At 42.8% G+C, this 20,155-nt stretch overlaps 2 protein-coding genes across 2 annotated transcripts in view; both read left to right on the top strand.

Annotated features, from left to right (window-relative positions):
- LOC106610982 (golgin subfamily A member 4) overlaps window positions 1-14,047 on the top strand; it is a 49,268-nt gene extending 35,221 nt beyond the window's left edge. The window contains exons 18-21 of the mRNA XM_045724821.2: window positions 1,219-1,294; window positions 8,187-8,284; window positions 9,512-9,598; window positions 13,133-14,047. Of these exons, the coding sequence (XP_045580777.2) occupies window positions 1,219-1,294; window positions 8,187-8,284; window positions 9,512-9,598; window positions 13,133-13,147 (276 nt within the window). The 3' untranslated portion in view covers window positions 13,148-14,047. The remainder of the gene's footprint in view (window positions 1-1,218; window positions 1,295-8,186; window positions 8,285-9,511; window positions 9,599-13,132) is intronic.
- Window positions 14,048-17,032: 2,985 nt separating this feature from the next.
- Window positions 17,033-20,155, top strand: part of LOC106610997 (integrin alpha-9) — a 161,202-nt gene continuing 158,079 nt past the window's right edge. The window contains exon 1 of the mRNA XM_082978367.1: window positions 17,033-17,575. Within this exon, the coding sequence (XP_082834493.1) occupies window positions 17,388-17,575 (188 nt within the window). The 5' untranslated portion in view covers window positions 17,033-17,387. The remainder of the gene's footprint in view (window positions 17,576-20,155) is intronic.

Genomic DNA, 20,155 nt, shown 5'->3' with positions numbered 1-20,155 from the left:
TGAGGAATCAGCCCAGAACTACACGGGAGGATCTTGTCAATGATCTCAAGGCAGCTGGGACCATAGTCACCAAGAAAACAATTGGTAACACACTACGCCGTAAAGGACTGAAATCCTGCAGCACCCGCAAGGTCCCCCTGCTCAAGAAAGCACATGTACATGCCCGTCTGAAGTTTTCCAATGAACATCTGAATGATTCAGAGGACAACTGGTCAGATGAGACCAAAATGGAGCTCTTTGGCATCAACTCAACTCGCCGTGTTTGGAGGAGGAGGAATGCTGCCTATGACCCCAAGAACACCATCCCCACCGTCAAACATGGAGGTGGAAACATTATGCTTTGGGGGTGTTTTTCTGCTAAGGGGACAGGACAACTTCACCGCATCAAAGAGACGATGGACGGGGCCATGTACTGTCAAATCTTGGGTGAGAACCTCCTTCCCTCAGCCTGGGCATTGAAAATGGGTCGTGGATGGGTATTCCAGCATGACAATGACCCAAAACACACGGCCAAGGCAACAAAGGAGTGGCTCAAGAAGAAGCACATTAAGGTCCTGGAGTGGCCTAGCCAGTCTCCAGACCTTAATCCCATAGAAAATCTGTGGAGGGAGCTGAAGGTTCGAGTTGCCAAACATCAGCCTCAAAACCTTAATGACTTGGAGAAGATCTGCAAAGAGGAGTGGGACAAAATCCCTCCTGAGATGTGTGCAAACCTGGTGGCCAACTACAAGAAACGTCTGACCTGTGTGATTGCCAACAAGGATTTTGCCACTAAGTCATGTTTTGCAGAGGGGTCAAATACTTATTTCCCTCATCAAAATGCAAATCAATTTTATAACATTTTTGACATGTGTTTTTCTGGATTTTTTTGTTGTTATTCTGTCTCTCACTGTTCAAATAAACCTACCATTAAAATTATAGACTGATCATTTTGATCGTTTGCCCACTTTGTCATTGGGCAAACGTACAAAATCAGCAGGGGATCAAATACTTTTTTCCCTCACTGTAGCAGGCCAGTATTCATCTCCCACAGACTGTCAGTACTGGTCATTTTAAAGGAACAGAACCACTTGAATAAAAATGGTAACACTTTCTAAGCCTGTATGTATAACACATCAAAGTTATTTTAAGCATGTTAACACAATTAGTGTTACCAGAAAAGGAATGCCTTTACTGATTCAGTGCTTTTTTAGTCTTCTACTGTTCTCTCTCTCCTAGATCCATTCACTAGAGGACAAGATGAAATTAGTCCACAAGAATTCAGTGGTGACTCATCTGGGGACCACGTTCAAAGGTAATGTGAACATCTATATTAACATCTATATTAAACATCTATACTACTTTAAATATAAACATACATTCAAAGGGTAACGTTAACATCTATACAAGGTAACGTTAACATCTTACAGGGGAAGTTTTCTGAAAAATATAAACTTTTCAATCGTCTTCTTAGCTCAGAAGGACCATGGAAAATGAGTCAGAATATTCTGTCAACCATTTAGTGTGATAGGACATTGCTGCTGTTAGTTCAACATCACTAAGATGTAGCCCCACAGTTGTGTGATAGGACATTGCTGCTGTTAGTTCAACATCACTAAGATGAAGCCCCCACAGTAGTGTGATAGTTCAACATCACTAAGATGAAGCCCCCACAGTAGTGTCTCAATCATATCAATCTCAACCCTATTATGAATGATATCTTCTCTGTATGGAGGACAGGGTAGAGGGGGAGGGCTGTCAAACTAAATTCTAGCCTCTTATGGACTTTCCCTGCTGGCATAATAAAGAGAATCGTCTGTCGGATGGGAAAGGGGGGTGAGGAGGTAGGGGTGAAAATTCATCCCAGGACATAATGTCTTTTCCAGGCTGCAGTCTTGTTTCCCATGTGAAAACCTCTAACGCAGCACACTGCACCCCTGGCCTTTCCCCTGGCCTGAAGTTACACTACTCTTTTTCTAACACTCTCCAACCCAAGACTTTAGTAGTCCACTCTTTTTGGCCTCGGTGTCTGAACAACCCTCTGGGCGTCTGAACAACCCTCTGGGCGTCTGAACAACCCTCTGGGCGTCTGAACAACCCTCTGGGCGTCTGAACAACCCTCTCAGCCAGGTCACATCCTAACCTTTCCCCCTTATGAACCCTAACTACAATGTAAAAACAATTTAAACTGAGCCATGTTGGTTTAAAAAGCTGACTCTTACAAATGAAAAATTTATTACAAATACACCATGACAGCGCAACACAAGGGGTGGAACAGTGGCAATGGTACCCACAGGACAAACAGAATAATATTAGTCTGAGGAGAGATTAAATAGCATTAATACAACAAAAATTCAAACACTCCACTCTAGTTCATATTAGAGCTGGAACGATAAACTGAAAACGATCGATACCAACCAAGCTGACCATATGTCGAGGACATTTTATTGATTATAACAATAAGTTGCCTTTACTAGAGGAATGTGAAGTTTAACATTTAAGTCTGCTAATATGGACTATTGCTAACGGGACAATTGATAGCTACAACATTAGCAGCAGCAGCACAATAAAAAGTAACTGGTGCACATTGTTATCAACGTATCGTTCAATTGATGGTTATGGTGATAATTCTGTCAATTGATTGTGACATGGACTTTGGTCCATATCACCCAGCTGTACTCCATAGCTTGTCTACTCTAGCTGAAGAGAAGCCTGCTGGCCCAGTGATCTGACTCACACCACTGTTGACAGCCTCAGTATATATTAACATCTCAATGTGGCTTCTGCTGTCTTGACCACTGTGGACCTCTAATAACACTGCTGAGCTGAGCTGTACTCCACCATAGTGGTTGGAACTGTGCTACAAAGGACAATGTGAAAACATTTCCAAGCCAGCACAGATGGTGTTTAAACCACTGTATTGGCTCCTGGTCAAGAGGCCAATGAGTAGTGGTTCCAGGTAGAGGTGCTTTCTGCTGTGTTGTGTAGTGTGGGTCCTCACGCCCCAGTGTGAGTGTTACTCTACTGTGGGTTCATCTAAGCTACTCTTCCTGGGGTCCGGGGCCTGGAGGTCAGGAGGACATAAAGCCGAAAGGATTTATTAGCCAGGCCATTTCTCCACGCCTGATGATCAAAGACTAGTTTGGCCTCTACCGTCACCTCTTCCCTTTCTCTTTATCACCCCTTCATTTTCCCAGCTTTCCTAACCCAAACCCTTTTCCTTTCAACATCAAGCTGCTTTTCTCTGCTGGCACAGCCAGGGGCCTACAGTGTCATCGTCTATCTGATGAATGCACTAATGCAAGTCGCTCTGGATAAGAGCATCTGTTAAATGACTTAAATGTAAATGTCTATTCCAGAGAAATGGGAGGGTGTTTTTCAGTTGCAACCCCCTTCACTGGCCTGAACATCTCCATGGGATGGACTTTGATTTGTTTTGATGATTACATTTCTTGTCCTTCTAGAGGAACTTCTTTCCACAGCTACAAGTTACATACAAAATAAGAACAAGTCGCATAGAATCATAACAAGAAACAAACAACTAAGAATTAAACTCACAAGTCAGAAAATAGCAGACCTAAATGAAATAGAAAAGCAATAAGGTATAGACTACGTGGAGTTAATCCTTCACCCACGTCACACCTGACAGTGTTTCCCTTGAAGAGGATGGGGAAGTATTAACATGATTGCTATTTTGAAGTGTGACCGGTTGGGATTTCACACCGTGGTACTTGAGACAGAGTTATGTCTCCCTAGGTACAGGGATGATGGAGCAATACATCTGAATGGGCCTGTTTTGGAATTTTCTTGCAGTGTACAAGTGCTAATGTAGGGCCATGTGCCATTCTTTCTAGTTTTGGTCGTTTTTGTACTTGGTTTGAATCTACCCCTGTTCACTGCTGTCAGGGTTTCAATGTTCAGAACTGTTGCTAATTGAAACATAATGTCATGTCAGCTAAACAGTATTGCCGACAGAATCAGGGTGGAACATTAGATGATTCCGTGCCAAATTTAGAAGTGGCGTTTACATAGAGCCGATGAATGGAATACATGTTTAGAACTGAGAACTACACGTAACTGCCAACATAAAGGAAACACTTGAGTGAATGAGGGATACAAAGTAAAGTAAGCAAAAAAAGAAACGTCCTCTCACTGTCAACTGCGTTTATTTTCAGCAAACTTAACATGTGTAAATATTTGTATGAACGTAACAAGATTCAACAACCGACATAAACTGAACAAGTTCCACAGACGTGTGACTAACAGAAATGGAATAATGTGTCTCTGAACAAGGGGGGGGGGGGGCACCAGCTGCATTAAGTACTGCAGTGCATCTCCTCCTAATGGACTGCACCAGATTTGCCAGTTCTTGCTGTGAGATGTTACCCCACTCTTCCACCAAGGCACCTGCGAATGGCTCTAGCCCTCACCCTCCGTTCCAACAGGTCCCAAACATGCACAATGGGATTGAGATCCAGGCTCTTCGCTGGCCATGGCAGAACACTGACATTCCTGTCTTGCAGGAAATCACGCACAGAACGAGCATTATGGATGGTGGCATTGTCATGCTGGAGGGTCATGTCAGGATGAGCCTGCAGGAAGGTTACCACATGAGGGAGGAGGATGTCTTCCCTGTAATGCACAGCATTGAGATTGCCTGCAATGACAACAAGCTCAGTCCGATGATGCTGTGACACACCGCCCCAGACCATGACGGACCCTCCACCTCCAAATCGATTCCGTTCCAGAGTACAGGCCTCAGTGTAACGCTCATTCCTTCGATGATAAACGCGAATCCGACCATCACCCTTGGTGAGACAAAACCGTGACTCATCAGTGAAGAGCACTTTTTGCCAGTCCTGTCTGGTCCAGCGACGTTGTTGTCGGTGACATCTGGTGAAGACCTGCCTTACAACAGGCCTACAAGCCCTCAGTCCAGCCTCTCTCAGCATATTGCGGACAGTCTGAGCACTGATGGAGGGATTGTGCGTTCCTGGTGTAACTCGGGCAGTTCTTGTTACCATCTTGTACCTGTCCCGCAGGTGTGATGTTCGGATCCTGTGCAGGTGTCGTTACAGGTGGTCTGCCACTGCGAGGACGATCAGCTGTCCGTCCTGTCTCCGTAGCGCTGTCTTAGGCGTTTCACAGTACAGACATTGCAATTTATTGCCCTGGCCACATCTGCAGTCCTCATGCCTCTTTGCAGCATGCCTAAGGCACATTCACGCAGATAAGCAGGGACCATGGGCATCTTTCTTTTGGTGTTTTTCAGAGTCAGTAGAAAGGCCTCTTAAGTGTCCTAAGTTTTCATAACTGTGACCTTTAACTGCCCACTGTCTGTAAGCTGTTAGTGTCTTAACAACCATTCCACAAGTGCCTGTTCATGAATTGTTTATGGTTCATTGAACAAGCATGGGAAACTGTGTTTTAAACCCTTTACAATGAAGATACTGTGAAGTTATTCAGATTTTTTTTTATTATCTTTGAAAGTCAGGGTCCTGAAAGAGGGCCGTTTTCTTTTTTTGCTGAGTTTATATTGAAAGCAGTTGCTTACACACAGGTTTGGTTCCTGTGTTAATTATGCAATTAACATCCCATCATGCTTAGGTTCATGTATAAAAATGCTGGTCAGGTCAATGCCCCCATCCACAGGGCACGAGTGGTCACTGAGTGGTTTGATGAGCAAGAAAATGATGTAAACCATATACCATGGCCATCTGTCACCAGATCTCAACCCAATTGAACACTTATGAGATTCTGGAGCGGCGGCGAGGACAGCGTTCACCACCACCATCAACCACATTATGGAATTTCTCTTGGAAGAATGGTGTCGCATCCCTCCAATAGAGTTCCAGACACTTGTAGAATCTTTGCCACGGTGCATTGAAGCTGTTCTGGCTCGTAGTGGCCCTATTAAGACACTTGATGTTGGTGTTTCCTTTATTTTGACAGTTACCTGTACATCGCAATGTAAATTGTTGTGTGTGTGCGTGTATCTACAGTTGACATACACTTAGGTTGAAGTCATTAACTTGTTTTTCAACCACTCCACAAATGTATTGTTAACAATCTATAGTTATGCAAGTCGTTTAGGACATCTACTTTGTGCATGACACGAGTAATTTTTCCAACAATTATTTACAGACAGTTTACTTAACTTATAATTCACTGTATCACAATTCCAGTGGGTCAGAAGTTTACATACACTAAGTTGACTGTGCCATAAAACAGCTTGGAAAATTCCAGAAAATTATGTCATGACTTTAGAAGCTTCTGATAGGCTAATTGACATAATTTGAGTCAATTGGAGGTGTACCTGTGGATGTATTTCAAGACCTACCTTCAAACTCAGTGCATCTTTGCTTGACATCATGGGAAAATCAAAATAAATCAGCAAGACCTCAGAAAAAAATTGTAGACCTCCACAACTCTGGTTCATCCTTGGGAGCAATTTCCAAACGCCTGAAGGTACCACGTTCATCTGTACAAACAATAGTACGCAAGTATAAACACCATGGGACCACGCAGCCGTCATACCACTCAGGAAGGAGATGCGTTCTGTCTCCTAGAGATTAATGTAATTTGGTGCGAAAAGTTCAAATCAATCCCAGAACAACAGCAAAGGACCTTTTTAAGATGCTGTAGGAAACAGGTACAAAAGTATCTATATCCACAGTAAAACAAGTCCTATATCGACATAACCTGAAAGGCCGCTCAGCAAGGAAGAAGCCACCGCTACAAAACCGCCATAAAAAAAATCCAGACTACAGTTTGCAACTGCACATGGGGACAAAGATTGTACTTTTTGGAAAAATGTCCTCTGGTCTGATGAAACAAAAATAGAACTGTTTGGCCATATTGACCATCGTTATGTTTGGAGGAAAAGGGGGGAGGCTTGCAAGCCGAAGAACACCATCCCAACCGTGAAGCACGGGGGTGGCAGCATCATGTTGTGGGGGTGCTTTGCTGCAGGAGGGACTGGTGAACTTCACAAAATAGATTGCCTCATGAGGAAGGACAATTATGTGGATATATGGAAGCAACATCTCAAGACATCAGTCAGGAAGTTAAAGCTTGGTTGCAAATGGGTCTTTCAAATGGACAGTGATCCCAAGCATACTTCCAAAGTTGTGACAAAATGGCTTAAGGACAACAAAGTCAAGGTATTGGAGTGGCCATCGCAAAGCCCCGACCTCAATCCTATAGAAAATTTGTGGGCAGAACTGAAAAAGCGTATGCGAGCAAGGAGGTCTACAAACCTGACTCAGTTACACCAGCTCTGTCAGGAGGAATGGACCAAAATTCACCCAACTTATTGTGGGAAGCTTGTGGAAGGCTACGTTTGACCCAAGTTGAACAATTTAAATGCAGTGCTACCAAATAGTAATTGAGTGTATGTAAACTTCTGACCCACTGGGAATGTGATGAAAGAAATACAAGCTGAAATAAATAATTCTCTCTACTATTATTCTGACATTTAACATTCTAAAAAATAAAGTGGTGATCCTAACTGACCTAAGACAGGGAATTTTTACTAGGATTAAATGTCAGGAATTGTGAAAAACTGAGTTTAAATGTAATTGGCTAAGGTGTATGTAAACCTCCGACTTCAACTTCAACACAGACACACCATGAGAGACACACCATTATATAGACACACACATCATTACATAGACACACCATTATATAGATACACATGCCATTTTTACTTATTTATATATATACACACATATAATATTGTGTGTGTGTGTATATATTTATAATGGTGTGTGTGTGTGTATAATGACGTGTGTATTGGAATGGTGTGTGTGTGTGTGTGTATATAAATAAAAAATGGCATGTGTATCTATATAATGGTGTGTGTCTATATAATGGTGTGTGTGTGTGTGTGTCTATATAAGGGTGTGTGTGTGTGTGTGTCTATATAATGGTGTGTGTGTGTGTTTGTCTATATAATGGTGTGTGTGTTTGTCTATATAATGGTGTGTGTATTGGTTGAATTCATTCAGATGTGCAATTGACTAGGTTTCCCATTTCCCCAGTATGGACAGTATATGAATAGAAAAGGTTATTAATGAGCTCTGAAGTTGAGAAATGAGCATCCAATACTTCTCCATCATAGATGTGAATTAGTCACATTGTCAAATGTCAGTATCTATCTGTTATGTTATCCTACATTAACCTGACCTTTGTTTTGTGTGTTCCAGATCCTGGCCATTACAGTGCTGAGTCCTTCTCAGAACTCACAGAGTTTGAGTACCTGAGGAAGGTCCTGTTTGAGTACATGATGGGGCGGGAAACTAAGGTCATTTAATCAATATGCACCTTTAGCATTCATTCTTAAAAGTCTAAGCCATTAGGCTGGGGTGGGGTGGGTCCTAAGCTGACATAAGGAATTGTTTTAAGATTATTATACTATGGATCATTTAGCAATTTGAGTTTGAATTATAGAACCCCTTACGGTTTCAAAAACATTTATATTAATGATTTGTTAAAATATAGATTTTGGTATTTAATACTACAGCTCAGAGAAACACATTAAACAACACATTCATAAATGGAAAAAAAGACAGCCAAAAAAGAACTGATAAGAAACAAGGTTTTGAAGTGTTTGTCCTATATCACTGAGAGATAAGAAAGCTCAGGATATATATATATATATATATATATATATATATATATATATATATATATAATTTTTTTATTTTTTTTTACATATTTTTAATACATATTTCCCTCATTAAAATGCAAATCAATTTATAGCATTTTTGACATGCGTTTTTCTGGATTTTTTTGTTGTTATTTTGTCTCTCACTGTTCAAATAAACCTACCATTAAAATTATAGACTGATCATTTCTTTGTCAGTGGGCAAACGTACAAAATCAGCAGGCGATCAAATACTTTTTCCCCTCACTGTATGCCCGGAGGCCTCTTGCCTAAACACTCCCAAGGTGTGTTCCCCTTCCCCCCTGAGATCTAATGAAACAGAATAATTTACCAATACTTTAAGTTAAAAATTAAAGTCATATTGTCATACACATACCTCTGAAGGAGCGGCTACAAAATAATATCAACAAAAACTTCACTGACCAACAAAAGACTTAAAAAGAAGCTCTCTTCTGACTAACAAACACTGGCTTATATCAAGCTGGAGAAGGAGTTTGTAATTGAAGAGACGGCTGTATCCCCTGACGAGAGGGAGGGAGTCATAGCTCCAATCAGTGATGGGGCCGACCAATCAGGTGCTTTAGGAGTCCAGGAAGCCACTTCTTGAAATACGCATACAAACCCACAACAACACAACCTGGGGAACGTAAAACCATGCCATTGAGAGCACTGCCTCCAAAAATTCAGTTATGAAACTGTTATCAGTTTCCCAACATGTATCATTAACCTCCACAGCCCCACTTTAAAGTTTAAGGATTTTTCACTTGAAAAAAAAAGGTTAAAAAAAACAGCCTATTTGAATGTATCCTACTTTTCTTTGTCAGATGGCTAAGTAATTTCTGTGTTTTCTCTTCCCTCCCACAGACGATGGCTAAAGTCATAACCTCCATGCTCAAGTTCCCACCAGACCAAGCTCAGCAGGTTCTGGAGGAAGAGGATACAAAAGCATTTGTAAGCATCTGTTCTTCCTTGTTGTAAAGCTACTAATGATGAGCCATATGCAACCACACACAGACACTCTCACACACAGTCCATGCTTTGTCAGCAATTGCTTACAGACATTACCTTGGCCTATAGTGCATTCGGAAAGTATTCAGACCCCTTGACTTTTTCCACATTTTGTTCTGTTACAGCCTTATTATAAAATGTATTTAAATTGTTTTCATTACTCATCAATTTACACACAATACCCCATAATGACAAAGCAAAAACAGGTTTGTAGAATTTTTTTTTTTTTTACATTTTATAAAAATAAACTGAAATATCAAATTTACATATGTTTTCAGACCCTGTACTCAGTACTTTATTGAAGCACCTTTGGCAGCGATTACAGCGTCGAGTCTTCTTCGGTATGACGCTACAAGCTTAGCATACCTGGATGTGAGGATTTTCTCCCATTCTTCTCTGCAGATCCTCTCAAGCTCTGTCAGGTTGGATGGGGAGTGTTGCTGCACAGCTATTTTCAGGTCTCTCCAGAAATGTTCGATTGGGTTCAAGTCTGGGCCTAGCTGGGCCACTCAAGGACATTCAGAGACTTGTCCCAAAACCACTCATGCATTGTCTTGGCTGTGTGCTCAAGGTCGTTGTCCTGTTAGAAGGTGAACCTTCGCTCCAGTCTGAAGTCCTGAGCACTCTGGAGCAGGTTTTCATGAAGGATCTCTCTGTACTTTGCTCCGTTAATCTTTCCCTCGATCCTGACTAGGCTCCCAGTCCCTGCCACTGAAAATCATCCCCACAGCATGATGCTGCCATCACCATGCTTCACTGTAGGGATGGTGCCAGGTTTCCTCCTGACGTGACGCTTGGCATTCAGGCCAAAGAGTTCAATCTTGTTTTCATCAGACCAGAGAATCTTGTTTCTTATGGTCTGAGAGTCTTTAGGTGCATTTTGGCAAACTCCAAGCAGGCTGTCATGTGCCTTTTACTAAGGAGTGGCTTCTGTCTGGCCACTACCACAATGTCCTGATTGGTGGAGTGCTGCAGAGATGGTTGTCCTTCTGGAATGTTCTCCCATCTCCACAGAGGAACTTTGGAGCTCTGTCAGAGTGCCCATTGGGTTCTTGGTCACATGCCTGACCAAGGCCCTTCTCCCTCGATTGCTCAGTTTGGCCGGGCATCCAGCTCTAGGAAGAGTCTTGCTGGTTACAAACTTCTTCCATTTAAGAATGATGAATGCTGCTGTGTTCTTGGGGACCTTCAATGCTGCAGAAATGTTTTGCTACCTTTCCCCAGATCTGTGACTCGACACAGTCCTGTCGCTGAGCTCTACGGACAATTCCTTCGGCCTTATGGCTTGGTTTTTGCTCCGACATGTACTGTCAACTGTGGGGCCTTATGGACAGGTGTGTGTCTTTCCAAATCATGTCCAATCAGTTGAATTTACCACAGGTGGATTCCAATCCAGTTGTAGAAACATCTCAAGGATAATCAATGGAAACAGGATGCACCTAAGCTCAATTTCGAGTCTCATAGAAAAGGGTCTGAATTCTTACATAAGGTATCTGTTTTTTTGTTTTTATTACATTTGCAAAAAAAAATCTAAACTTGTTTTCGCTTTTGTCATTATGGGGTATTGTTTCTAGATTGATGAGGAAAAAATGTATTTCATCACTTTTAGAATAACGCTGTAATGTGGAAAAGGGAAGGGGTCTGAATACTTTCCAAATGCACTGTATATTGATAATCTCTTCCAGATCATCAGCATCTTAAACAATAACCATGTAGACCACTTTGTCCTGACTACAGTATCAGTTACAGCAATGGGAACGTGGAGGGGGAAGACATGTCTTGCCTCTTGTCTTTTACAGTATTGAGGCATATTGGTAAGCACCGTGTACAAGCATACAGTATATTAGATCTGGCTTTAGTTGAGTCAAAACAGTGTTTTAGGTCAGATGGGGGTTGATATTTGTGCTTCTGTTCTTTAAGCAATTTACAAGTCAAAGTAGTAAACTCAGCAAAAAAAGAAACGTCCTCTCACTGTCAACTGAGTTTATTTTCAGCAAACTTAACGTGTAAATATTTTTATGAACATAACAAGATTCAAATCTGAGACAAACTGAACAAGTTCCACAGACATATGACTAACAAATTGAATAATGTGTCCCTGAACAAAGGGGGGGGGGGGTCAAAATCAAAAGTAACAGGTGTGGCTACCAGCTGCATTAAGTACTGCAGTGCATCTCCTCCTCATGGACTGCACCAGATTTGCCAGTTTTTGCTGTGAGATGTTACCCCCACTCTTCCACCAAGGCACCTGCAAGTTCCTGGACATTTCTGGGGGGAATGGCCCTAGCCCTCACCCTCCGATCCAACAAGTCGCAGACATGCTCACTGGGATTGAGATCCAAGCTCTTCGCTGGCCATGGCAGAACACTGACATTCCTGTCTTGCAGGAAATCACACACAGAACGAGCAGTATGGCTGGTGGCATTGTCATGCTGGAGGGTCATGTCAGGATGAGCCTGCAGGAAGGGTACCACATGAGGGAGGAGGATGTCTTCCCTGTAACGCACAGCATTGAGATTGCCTGCAATAACAACAGGCTCAGTCCGATGATGCTGTGACACATCACCCTAGACCATGACGGACCCTCCACCTCTAAATCGATCCCGCTCCAGAGTACAGGCCTCTAACGCTCATTCCTTCGACGATAAACGCGAATCCGACCATCACCCCTGGTGAGACAAAACCGCGACTCGTCAGAGAAGAACACTTTTTGCCAGTCCTGTCTGGTCCAGCGACGATGGATTTGTGCCCATAGGTGACATTGTTGCCGGTGATGTCTGGTGAGGACCTGCCTTACAACAGGCCTACAAGCCCTCAGTCCAGCCTCTCTCAGCCTATTGCGGACAGTCTGAGCAATGATGTAGGGATTGTGCGTTCCTGGTGTAACTCAGGCAGTTGTTGCCATCCTGTACCTGTCCTGCATGTGTGATGTTCGGATATACCGATCCTGTGCAGGTGTTGTTACACGTGGTCTGCCACTGTGAGGACGATCAGTTGTCCGTCCTGTCTCTCTGTAGCGCTGTTTTAGGCGTCTCACAGTACGGACATTGCAATTTATTTCCCTGGCCACATCTGCAGTCCTCATGCCTCCTTGCAGCATGCCTAAGGCACGTTCACGCAGATGAGCAGGAACCCTGGGCATTTTTCTTTTGGTGTTTTTCAGAGTCAGTAGAAAGGCCTCTTTAGTGTCCTAAGTTTTCATGACGTGACCTTTAATTGCCTACCATCTGTAAGCGGTTAGTGTCTTAACGACCGTTCCACAGGTGCATGTTCATTAATTGTTTATGGTTCAGTGAACAAGCATGGGAAACGGTGTTTAAACCCTTTACAATGAAGATCTGTGAAGTTATTTGGATTTTTACGAATTATCTTTGAAAGACAGGGTCCTTAAAGAGGGACGTTTCTTTTTTGCTGAGTTTATATTACTGTTTGTGCAGTTAATGTAATCCTGTATCGTTCTTCTCCCTATTGTTTCAGCCCTGGCTACGATGAGGGTCAGGTATCAAGATGATGCTGGTACTTTAAGGATGGAGATGGACTTAACGGCTGCTGAAGGACTGCAGACTGCTGCACCACTGTGGACTAGATCTAGCCCTTCTACTTTTCTTTCCTTTCTTTAGCTTGTGTGTGTGTGTGTGTGTGTGTGTGTGAGAAAGGCCTCTGTGTGTATGCATATGGTACGAGGGAAGTAGAAAATAGACCATGTAAGGATCATCATAGTTGCTATTTCTTCCAATCTAATTTCACACAATGAAATTACGGATTTTAAATAATGAATTATACAATTGTTTTCTTTTTTTGTCCAGGGTTAATTATATATCTATTTTACGGATGGCTTGTGCAATACGTTTTTGTTGATCATTGGGTTGATTGTGATTGTTTTTGAGTTGATTCTTTGGTTGAATGTTGTTTTTCAGTTGATCAATGGTTTTAGTTGTTTATCAGTAGAGTTTTGGTTGTATTTCTACTGTGTATCACTTCTTCCTTATGACTGTGATGGAATCGTAGAAATAGAATACCTAGACTATTTCTAGGGATTCTAAATATGAATCTACTTTCTAGTTATATGGATGAGATGACCCTTTGACTGTACCTTCCTGTCCCTTAGCTCTACCTTCCTGTCCCTTAGCTCTACCTTCCCGTCCCTTAGTTCTACCTTCCTGTCCCTGAACTGTCTCTTCCTGTCCCTGAACTGTACCACTTAAAGACACCCTGGCTTGTTGGTTTCCCACAGCTTTTCTACTTTATATTTTGTGGAGACAATAAAAGAACAACTCAACATAATGTAAAGTGTAAATACACAAAGTGACTCTGTACTATAGGGCACAATGAGACTGTTGGCTATGTTAATACATTTTGAGACGAGCTAATACAATTTTATTTACACAGATATTCTGTCTTCCTCTGCTCATTATTCACTTTGTTGAAATGTGAATATTGTAAATGTTGTAAACTGAATGTATATAACATTAGGATCACCTGCTCTTTCCATGACAGACTGACCAGGTGAGTCCAGTTGAAAGCTATGATCCCTTATTGATGTCTCTTGTTAAATCCACTTCAATCAGTGTAGATGAAGGGGAGGAGACCAGTTAAAAAAAAAATGTACACCTTGAGACAATTGAGACATGGATTGTGTATGTGTGCCCATTTAGAGGGTGAATGGGCAAGACAAAAGACTTAAGTGCCTTTGAACGGGGTATGGTAGTAGGAGCCAGGCTCACCGGTTTGTGTCAAGAACTGCAATGCTGCTGGGTTTTTCATGCTCAACAGTTTCCCATGTGTATCAAGAATGATCCACCCAAAGGACATCCAGCCAACTTGACACAACTGGGAAGAATTGGAGTCATCATGGACCAGCATGTGGAATGCTTTCGACACCTTGTAGAGTCCATGCCCCGCCGAATTGAGGCTGTTCTGAGGGCAAAAGGGGGTGTAACTCCATATGATTAGGATGGTGTTCTTAATGGGGTTTTTTCCACTCAGTGAATATACAGTATGTATGCTGTGTTTACAGTATGTACATGTGCAACTTTCATACATTTTATTTCGGTAGGACATTTTGTAAATTTTTCCTGGATAGTCACCTATTGGGGTGTTTCCACCTTTTCGATCTGTATGATAAGATGAAAGGTTCTGAGGATGATGAAGTGATCACCTGGTTGTTTTCTAACTGTAAGGAGTGAACAGAATAACACCAGCTCTAATCAAAACAGGACATTTCACATCAGGAAGTGTATAAGTATTAATAGAACTGTTTCGCAAACTGACAGAGGAAATTAGGGAAATCTGTTTCATAACACATTTTCAGGTTTGGAAATGAATAACATCTGTATTAGAAATGGGTAAGATTTAAAAAGAGCCTTTTTACTTACTCACTCATTACTTTGGCAGCCACAATAGCAGTAATCTATGTTGTCTGTTCCATTTAATTTAACTCAAGGAATTAGGTCCTTGTTAAAACCTCTTGGGGCTAGGTGGGACGCTAGCGTGCCACCCGTGGTGCACTCCATCAACAGCAGGTGCATTTCAAGAGCGGCAAATTTGAATCCAAATAAATGTCAAAATTCAAATTTTTCAAAAATACAACTATGTTACACCATTTGAAAGATAAACATCTCCTTAATCTAACCACGTTTTACGATTTCAAAAAGGTTTTACGGCGAAAGCATAAATTTAGAGTATGTTAGGACAGTACATTTACAAGAGTTGTGTGTAATGTTTTGTCAAGTCAAAGACAGGGTCACCAAAACCATAAAACCAGCTAAAATGATGCACTAACCTTTTACAATCTCCATCAGATGACACTCCTAGGACATTATGTTAGACAATGCATGCATTTTTAGTTCTATCAAGTTCATATTTATATACAAAAACAGCGTTTTACTATGGCATTGATGTTGAGGAAATCGTTTCCCTCCAATAACCGGCAGTCAAGTCAGCGTCAGAAATTAAATAATTAAAATTAGAAAACATTGGTAAAATATTATATTGTCATTTAAAGAATTATAGATTTACATCTCTTGAACGCAATCAACTTGCCAGATTTAAAAATAACCTTACTGGGAAATCACACTTTGCAATAATCTGAGCACTGCGCCCAGAAAAATACGCGTTGCGATACAGACTAGACGTCATGTTGGGGAGATACTATGTAAATAATCCATTACCTTTGATTCTCTTCATCAGATGTCACTTCCAGGTATCACAGGTCCATAACGAATGTAGTTTTGTTCAAAAAAGCTCATCATTTATGTCCAAAAATCTCCGTCTCGTTAGCACATGATGTAAGCCAGCCGGACTTCTCGTCATGAACGAGGGGAAAAAATATATTTCCGTTCGTTCAAACATGTCAAACGTTGTATAGCATAAATCATTAGGGCCTTTTTTTTTAACCAGAACATGAATAATATTCAAGGTGGACGAATGCATACTCTTTTATAACGTATTGGAACGAGGGTACCCAACATGAACTAGCGCGCCAGGTGTCTAATGGGACATCACCGTTCCATGGCTCTTGTTCGGTCAGATCTCCCTCCAGAAGACTCAAAACACTTTGTAAAGGCTGGTGACATCTAGTGGAAGCAATAGGAAGTGCCAAAATATTCCTAAACCCCTGTGTTTTTCAATGGGATAGGTTTAAAGTCAATACAACACATCAGGTATCCACTTCCTGTCAGAAAATGTCTCAGGGTTTTGCCTGCCAAATGAGTTCTGTTATACTCACAGACACCATTCAAACAGTTTTGGAAACTTTAGAGTGTTTTCTATCCATATATAATAAGTATATGCATATTCTAGTTACTGGGTAGGATTAGTAACCAGATTAAATCGGGTACATTTTTTTTATCCAGGCGTGCAAATGCTGCCCCCTAGACCCAACAGGTTAAAGGGATAGATTTACCCAAAGGACAAATTACTGTAATGAAACAGCAGGGAGCAGGTCTCAAACCCTCGACCTTCTAGCCCGAAGTCCAGCGCGCTATCGACTGTGTCGCAAAAGCATGCTCCAGCGGCAGAGTCGATATCCGCGCTTATAAACCCATGGTCGTTACAATACATATTGGTTTCCTTACCCTATAAGCGTTCTATGGACAAGGTATTACAGCAAACCATGCTTCCCCAACTGCTAACGTTTTAGCATGGGAATGGCCTGGGAAACTGAACCAAGCATTAGTATTTTATTGCAGATTTCAATTTACAAGAAAGACAAGCATTTACAAGAAAGCGATTCCAAAACATTTGAACAAGTAATGAAGACATATATCAAACATCAGCAGCCAATAACAAATTGGATTGGTCAACAACAGGCCATTCGTCTTTGGCAATTGATTCGCTCCCCATACCAAACGGCAGAGGGCATCGTCGTTCGTAAACGTTGGAAGCGCGAGGCGGGTTATTTGGTGAAATGTGACGCTTGAGCCGCGAACCCATTGAGAAATTCTCCTTCTGCCATGACCGCACTTATCACCACCGCAAGCAACTCCGTGCTGGAGACAGCACCAGTTCTTCACATTCAGTCTGCAGAGCAGCTGACGAGATCGTCACTTTTCAACGGACCGTTATTTTTTATTCTCGAGCCCCTACCCCTGTCGTTTTTCTATGTTCATAGTGCTAGACTTCAGAAAGTAGTCGGAACTGTTCGTTTTTGTAACTTTTTCTGTAGCACTGAAACCTTGAAGGGCTTTGTTTTGTTTTATATACTTCTTCCATAGTGTTGTTCCTCTCAAGGATGCGCCAAAGGATGGGTCATGTTCTGAATCAGAAGAGGAGCCTTTTGGATGTTCTCTGCGTGTATTTGTCTGTTTCTGTAGTTCACTCCTACAACATTGACTTAGAACATGCTGTTGTGTTCCGTGGACCTGACTCGAGTTTCTTTGGATACTCTGTTCTGGAGCACTATCATGACAATACGCGCTGGTGAGTCTCAAGCTATCAAGAGGCCTATCAAGGCTGTTAACTATCGTATAGTGACTGTAATTGCAGTCGGGACTGTTTATGCACGTATGTATCCTCCCTTGCTTGACCTTTAATGGCAGCGTTTGGTTGTTGCGCAATTCTTATGGATTGTATTTGAGCCATTCACTTTTGTGCACGCTGTGTAACCTGCTTGCATATGTTGAAGAATAGCCAAATGATTTGAGCTATCGCCTACAAAATCACTAAGTAAATAAGTATAATTTTCGAAATCAATAGACTGTCTCAATTGACTGTGCGTAAACGCCTTTCTCTTGTTTAGAAAAACAGTTGATTTCTATGATGGTGACATATTGTCTTATCTTAATTATGTCAACAGTTCGATTGATGTGCAGTGTTGTTTGGTTTCTTTTGGACCTTTTGTTCTGTAGCAGCCTAGCTGACTGGTCCCAGATTCCAGCATGTAGCAGCCTAGCTGACTGGTCCCAGATTCCAGCATGTAGCAGTCTAGCTGACTGGTCCCATATTCCAGCATGTAGCAGCCTAGCTGACTGGTCCCAGATTCCAGCATGTAGCAGTCTAGCTGACCTGTCCCAGATTCCAGCATGTAGCAGTCTAGCTGACCTGTCCCAGAATCCAGCATGTAGCAGCCTAGCTGACCTGTCCCAGATTCCAGCATGTAGAAGCCTAGTTGACCTGTCCCAGATTCCAGCATGTAGCCAAGGGTTAAGTGATCATGTCCCATAGCTGTCACAACACCCACCATTGTCTTCATTGTCATGAGTCAGTCTGCTGATGCCTTATGCACTGAGTGTACCAAACATTAGGAACACCTTCCTAATATTGAGTTGAAGTGGAATTAACAGGTGATATCAATAAGAGATCATAGTTTTCACCTGGATTCACATGGTCAGTCTGTCATGGAAAGAGGTGTTCCTAATGTTTTATACACCCAGTGTCCATCCAGGGGTGGAATTGTGAAATTCGGTGAACTCACCCATGTTGCATTTTAGAATTCACATCAAAAGTATTTCACTTTGTGAACTCCGGTTCCACATGTTCTACCCCAGTTCCACCCTGAATATAGGCTACCATACTTGTATTGAACATGGGGGAATTACTCTGTGCTACAGTGGGCCTGATGAAGACGATTATGAGATGCCATTATGCCACTTCATCGAGACAGGATGTGTGTTGTTGACACTGTATTCTTGATGCCGGGTGACTCCCATCCTTCAAGGTGTTTTTCTCTTGCTCTTCTCATCAAATCAAATGTTATTGGTCACATACACATATTTAGCAGATGTTAAATACTTGTTTTTCTTCACTGTGTGACATCATCATGACTGTTTGACACTATGGTGTACTTTAATAATAACTGTGTCCCTTCCATTGTCTCTGTCTACAGGGTGCTGGTAGGGGCCCATTGTCTCTGTCTACAGGGTGCTGGTAGGGGCCCATTGTCTCTGTCTACAGGGTGCTGGTAGGGGCCCATTGTCTCTGTCTACAGGGTGCTGGTAGGGCCCATTGTCTCTGTCTACAGGGTAATGGTAGGGGACCATTGTCTCTGTCTACAGGGTGCTGGTAGGGGCCCATTGTCTCTGTCTACAGGATGCTGGTAGGGCCCATTGTCTCTGTCTACAGGGTAATGGTAGAGGCCCATTGTCTCTGTCTACAGGGTGCTGGTAGAGGCCCATTGTCTCTGTCTACAGGGTGCTGGTGGGGGCCCATTGTCTCTCTGTACAGGGTGATGGTAGGGGCCCATTGTCTCTGTCTACAGGGTGATGGTAGGGGCCCATTGTCTCTGTCTACAGGGTGATGGTAGGGGCCCATTGTCTCTGTCTACAGGGTGATGGTAGGGGCCCGTTGTCTCTGTCTACAGGGTGATGGTAGGGGCGCATTGTCTCTGTCTACGGGGTGCTGGTGGGGGCCCATTGTCTCTGTCTACAGGGTGCTGGTAGGGGCCCATTGTCTCTGTCTACAGGGTGCTGGTAGGGGCCCATTGTCTCTGTCTACAGGGTGATGGTAGGGGCCCATTGTCTCTGTTTACAGGGTGCTGGTAGGGGCCCATTGTCTCTCTGTACAGGGTGATGGTAGGGGCCCATTGTCTCTGTCTACAGGGTGATGGTAGGGGCGCATTGTCTCTGTCTACGGGGTGCTGGTGGGGGCCCATTGTCTCTGTCTACAGGGTGCTGGTAGGGGCCCATTGTCTCTGTCTACAGGGTGCTGGTAGGGGCCCATTGTCTCTGTCTATAGGGTGCTGGTAGGGCCCATTGTCTCTGTCTACAGGGTGATGGTAGGGGCCCATTGTCTCTGTTTACAGGGTGCTGGTAGGGGCCCATTGTCTCTCTGTACAGGGTGATGGTAGGGGCCCATTGTCTCTGTCTACAGGGTGATGGTAGGGGCCCATTGTTTTTGTCTACAGGGTGATGGTAGGGGCCCATTGTCTCTGTCTACAGGGTGATGGTAGGGGCCCATTGTCTCTGTCTACAGGGTGATGGTAGGGGCCCGTTGTCTCTGTCTACAGGGTGATGGTAGGGGCCCATTGTCTCTGTCTACGGGGTGCTGGTAGGAGGCCAAAGC

The sequence above is a fragment of the Salmo salar genome, chromosome 01 (genome assembly GCF_965601325.2).
Source record: "Salmo salar chromosome 01, fSalSal1, whole genome shotgun sequence".
Lineage (NCBI taxonomy): Eukaryota > Metazoa > Chordata > Actinopteri > Salmoniformes > Salmonidae > Salmo > Salmo salar.
This window is presented reverse-complemented; position numbering and strand designations above follow the sequence as displayed.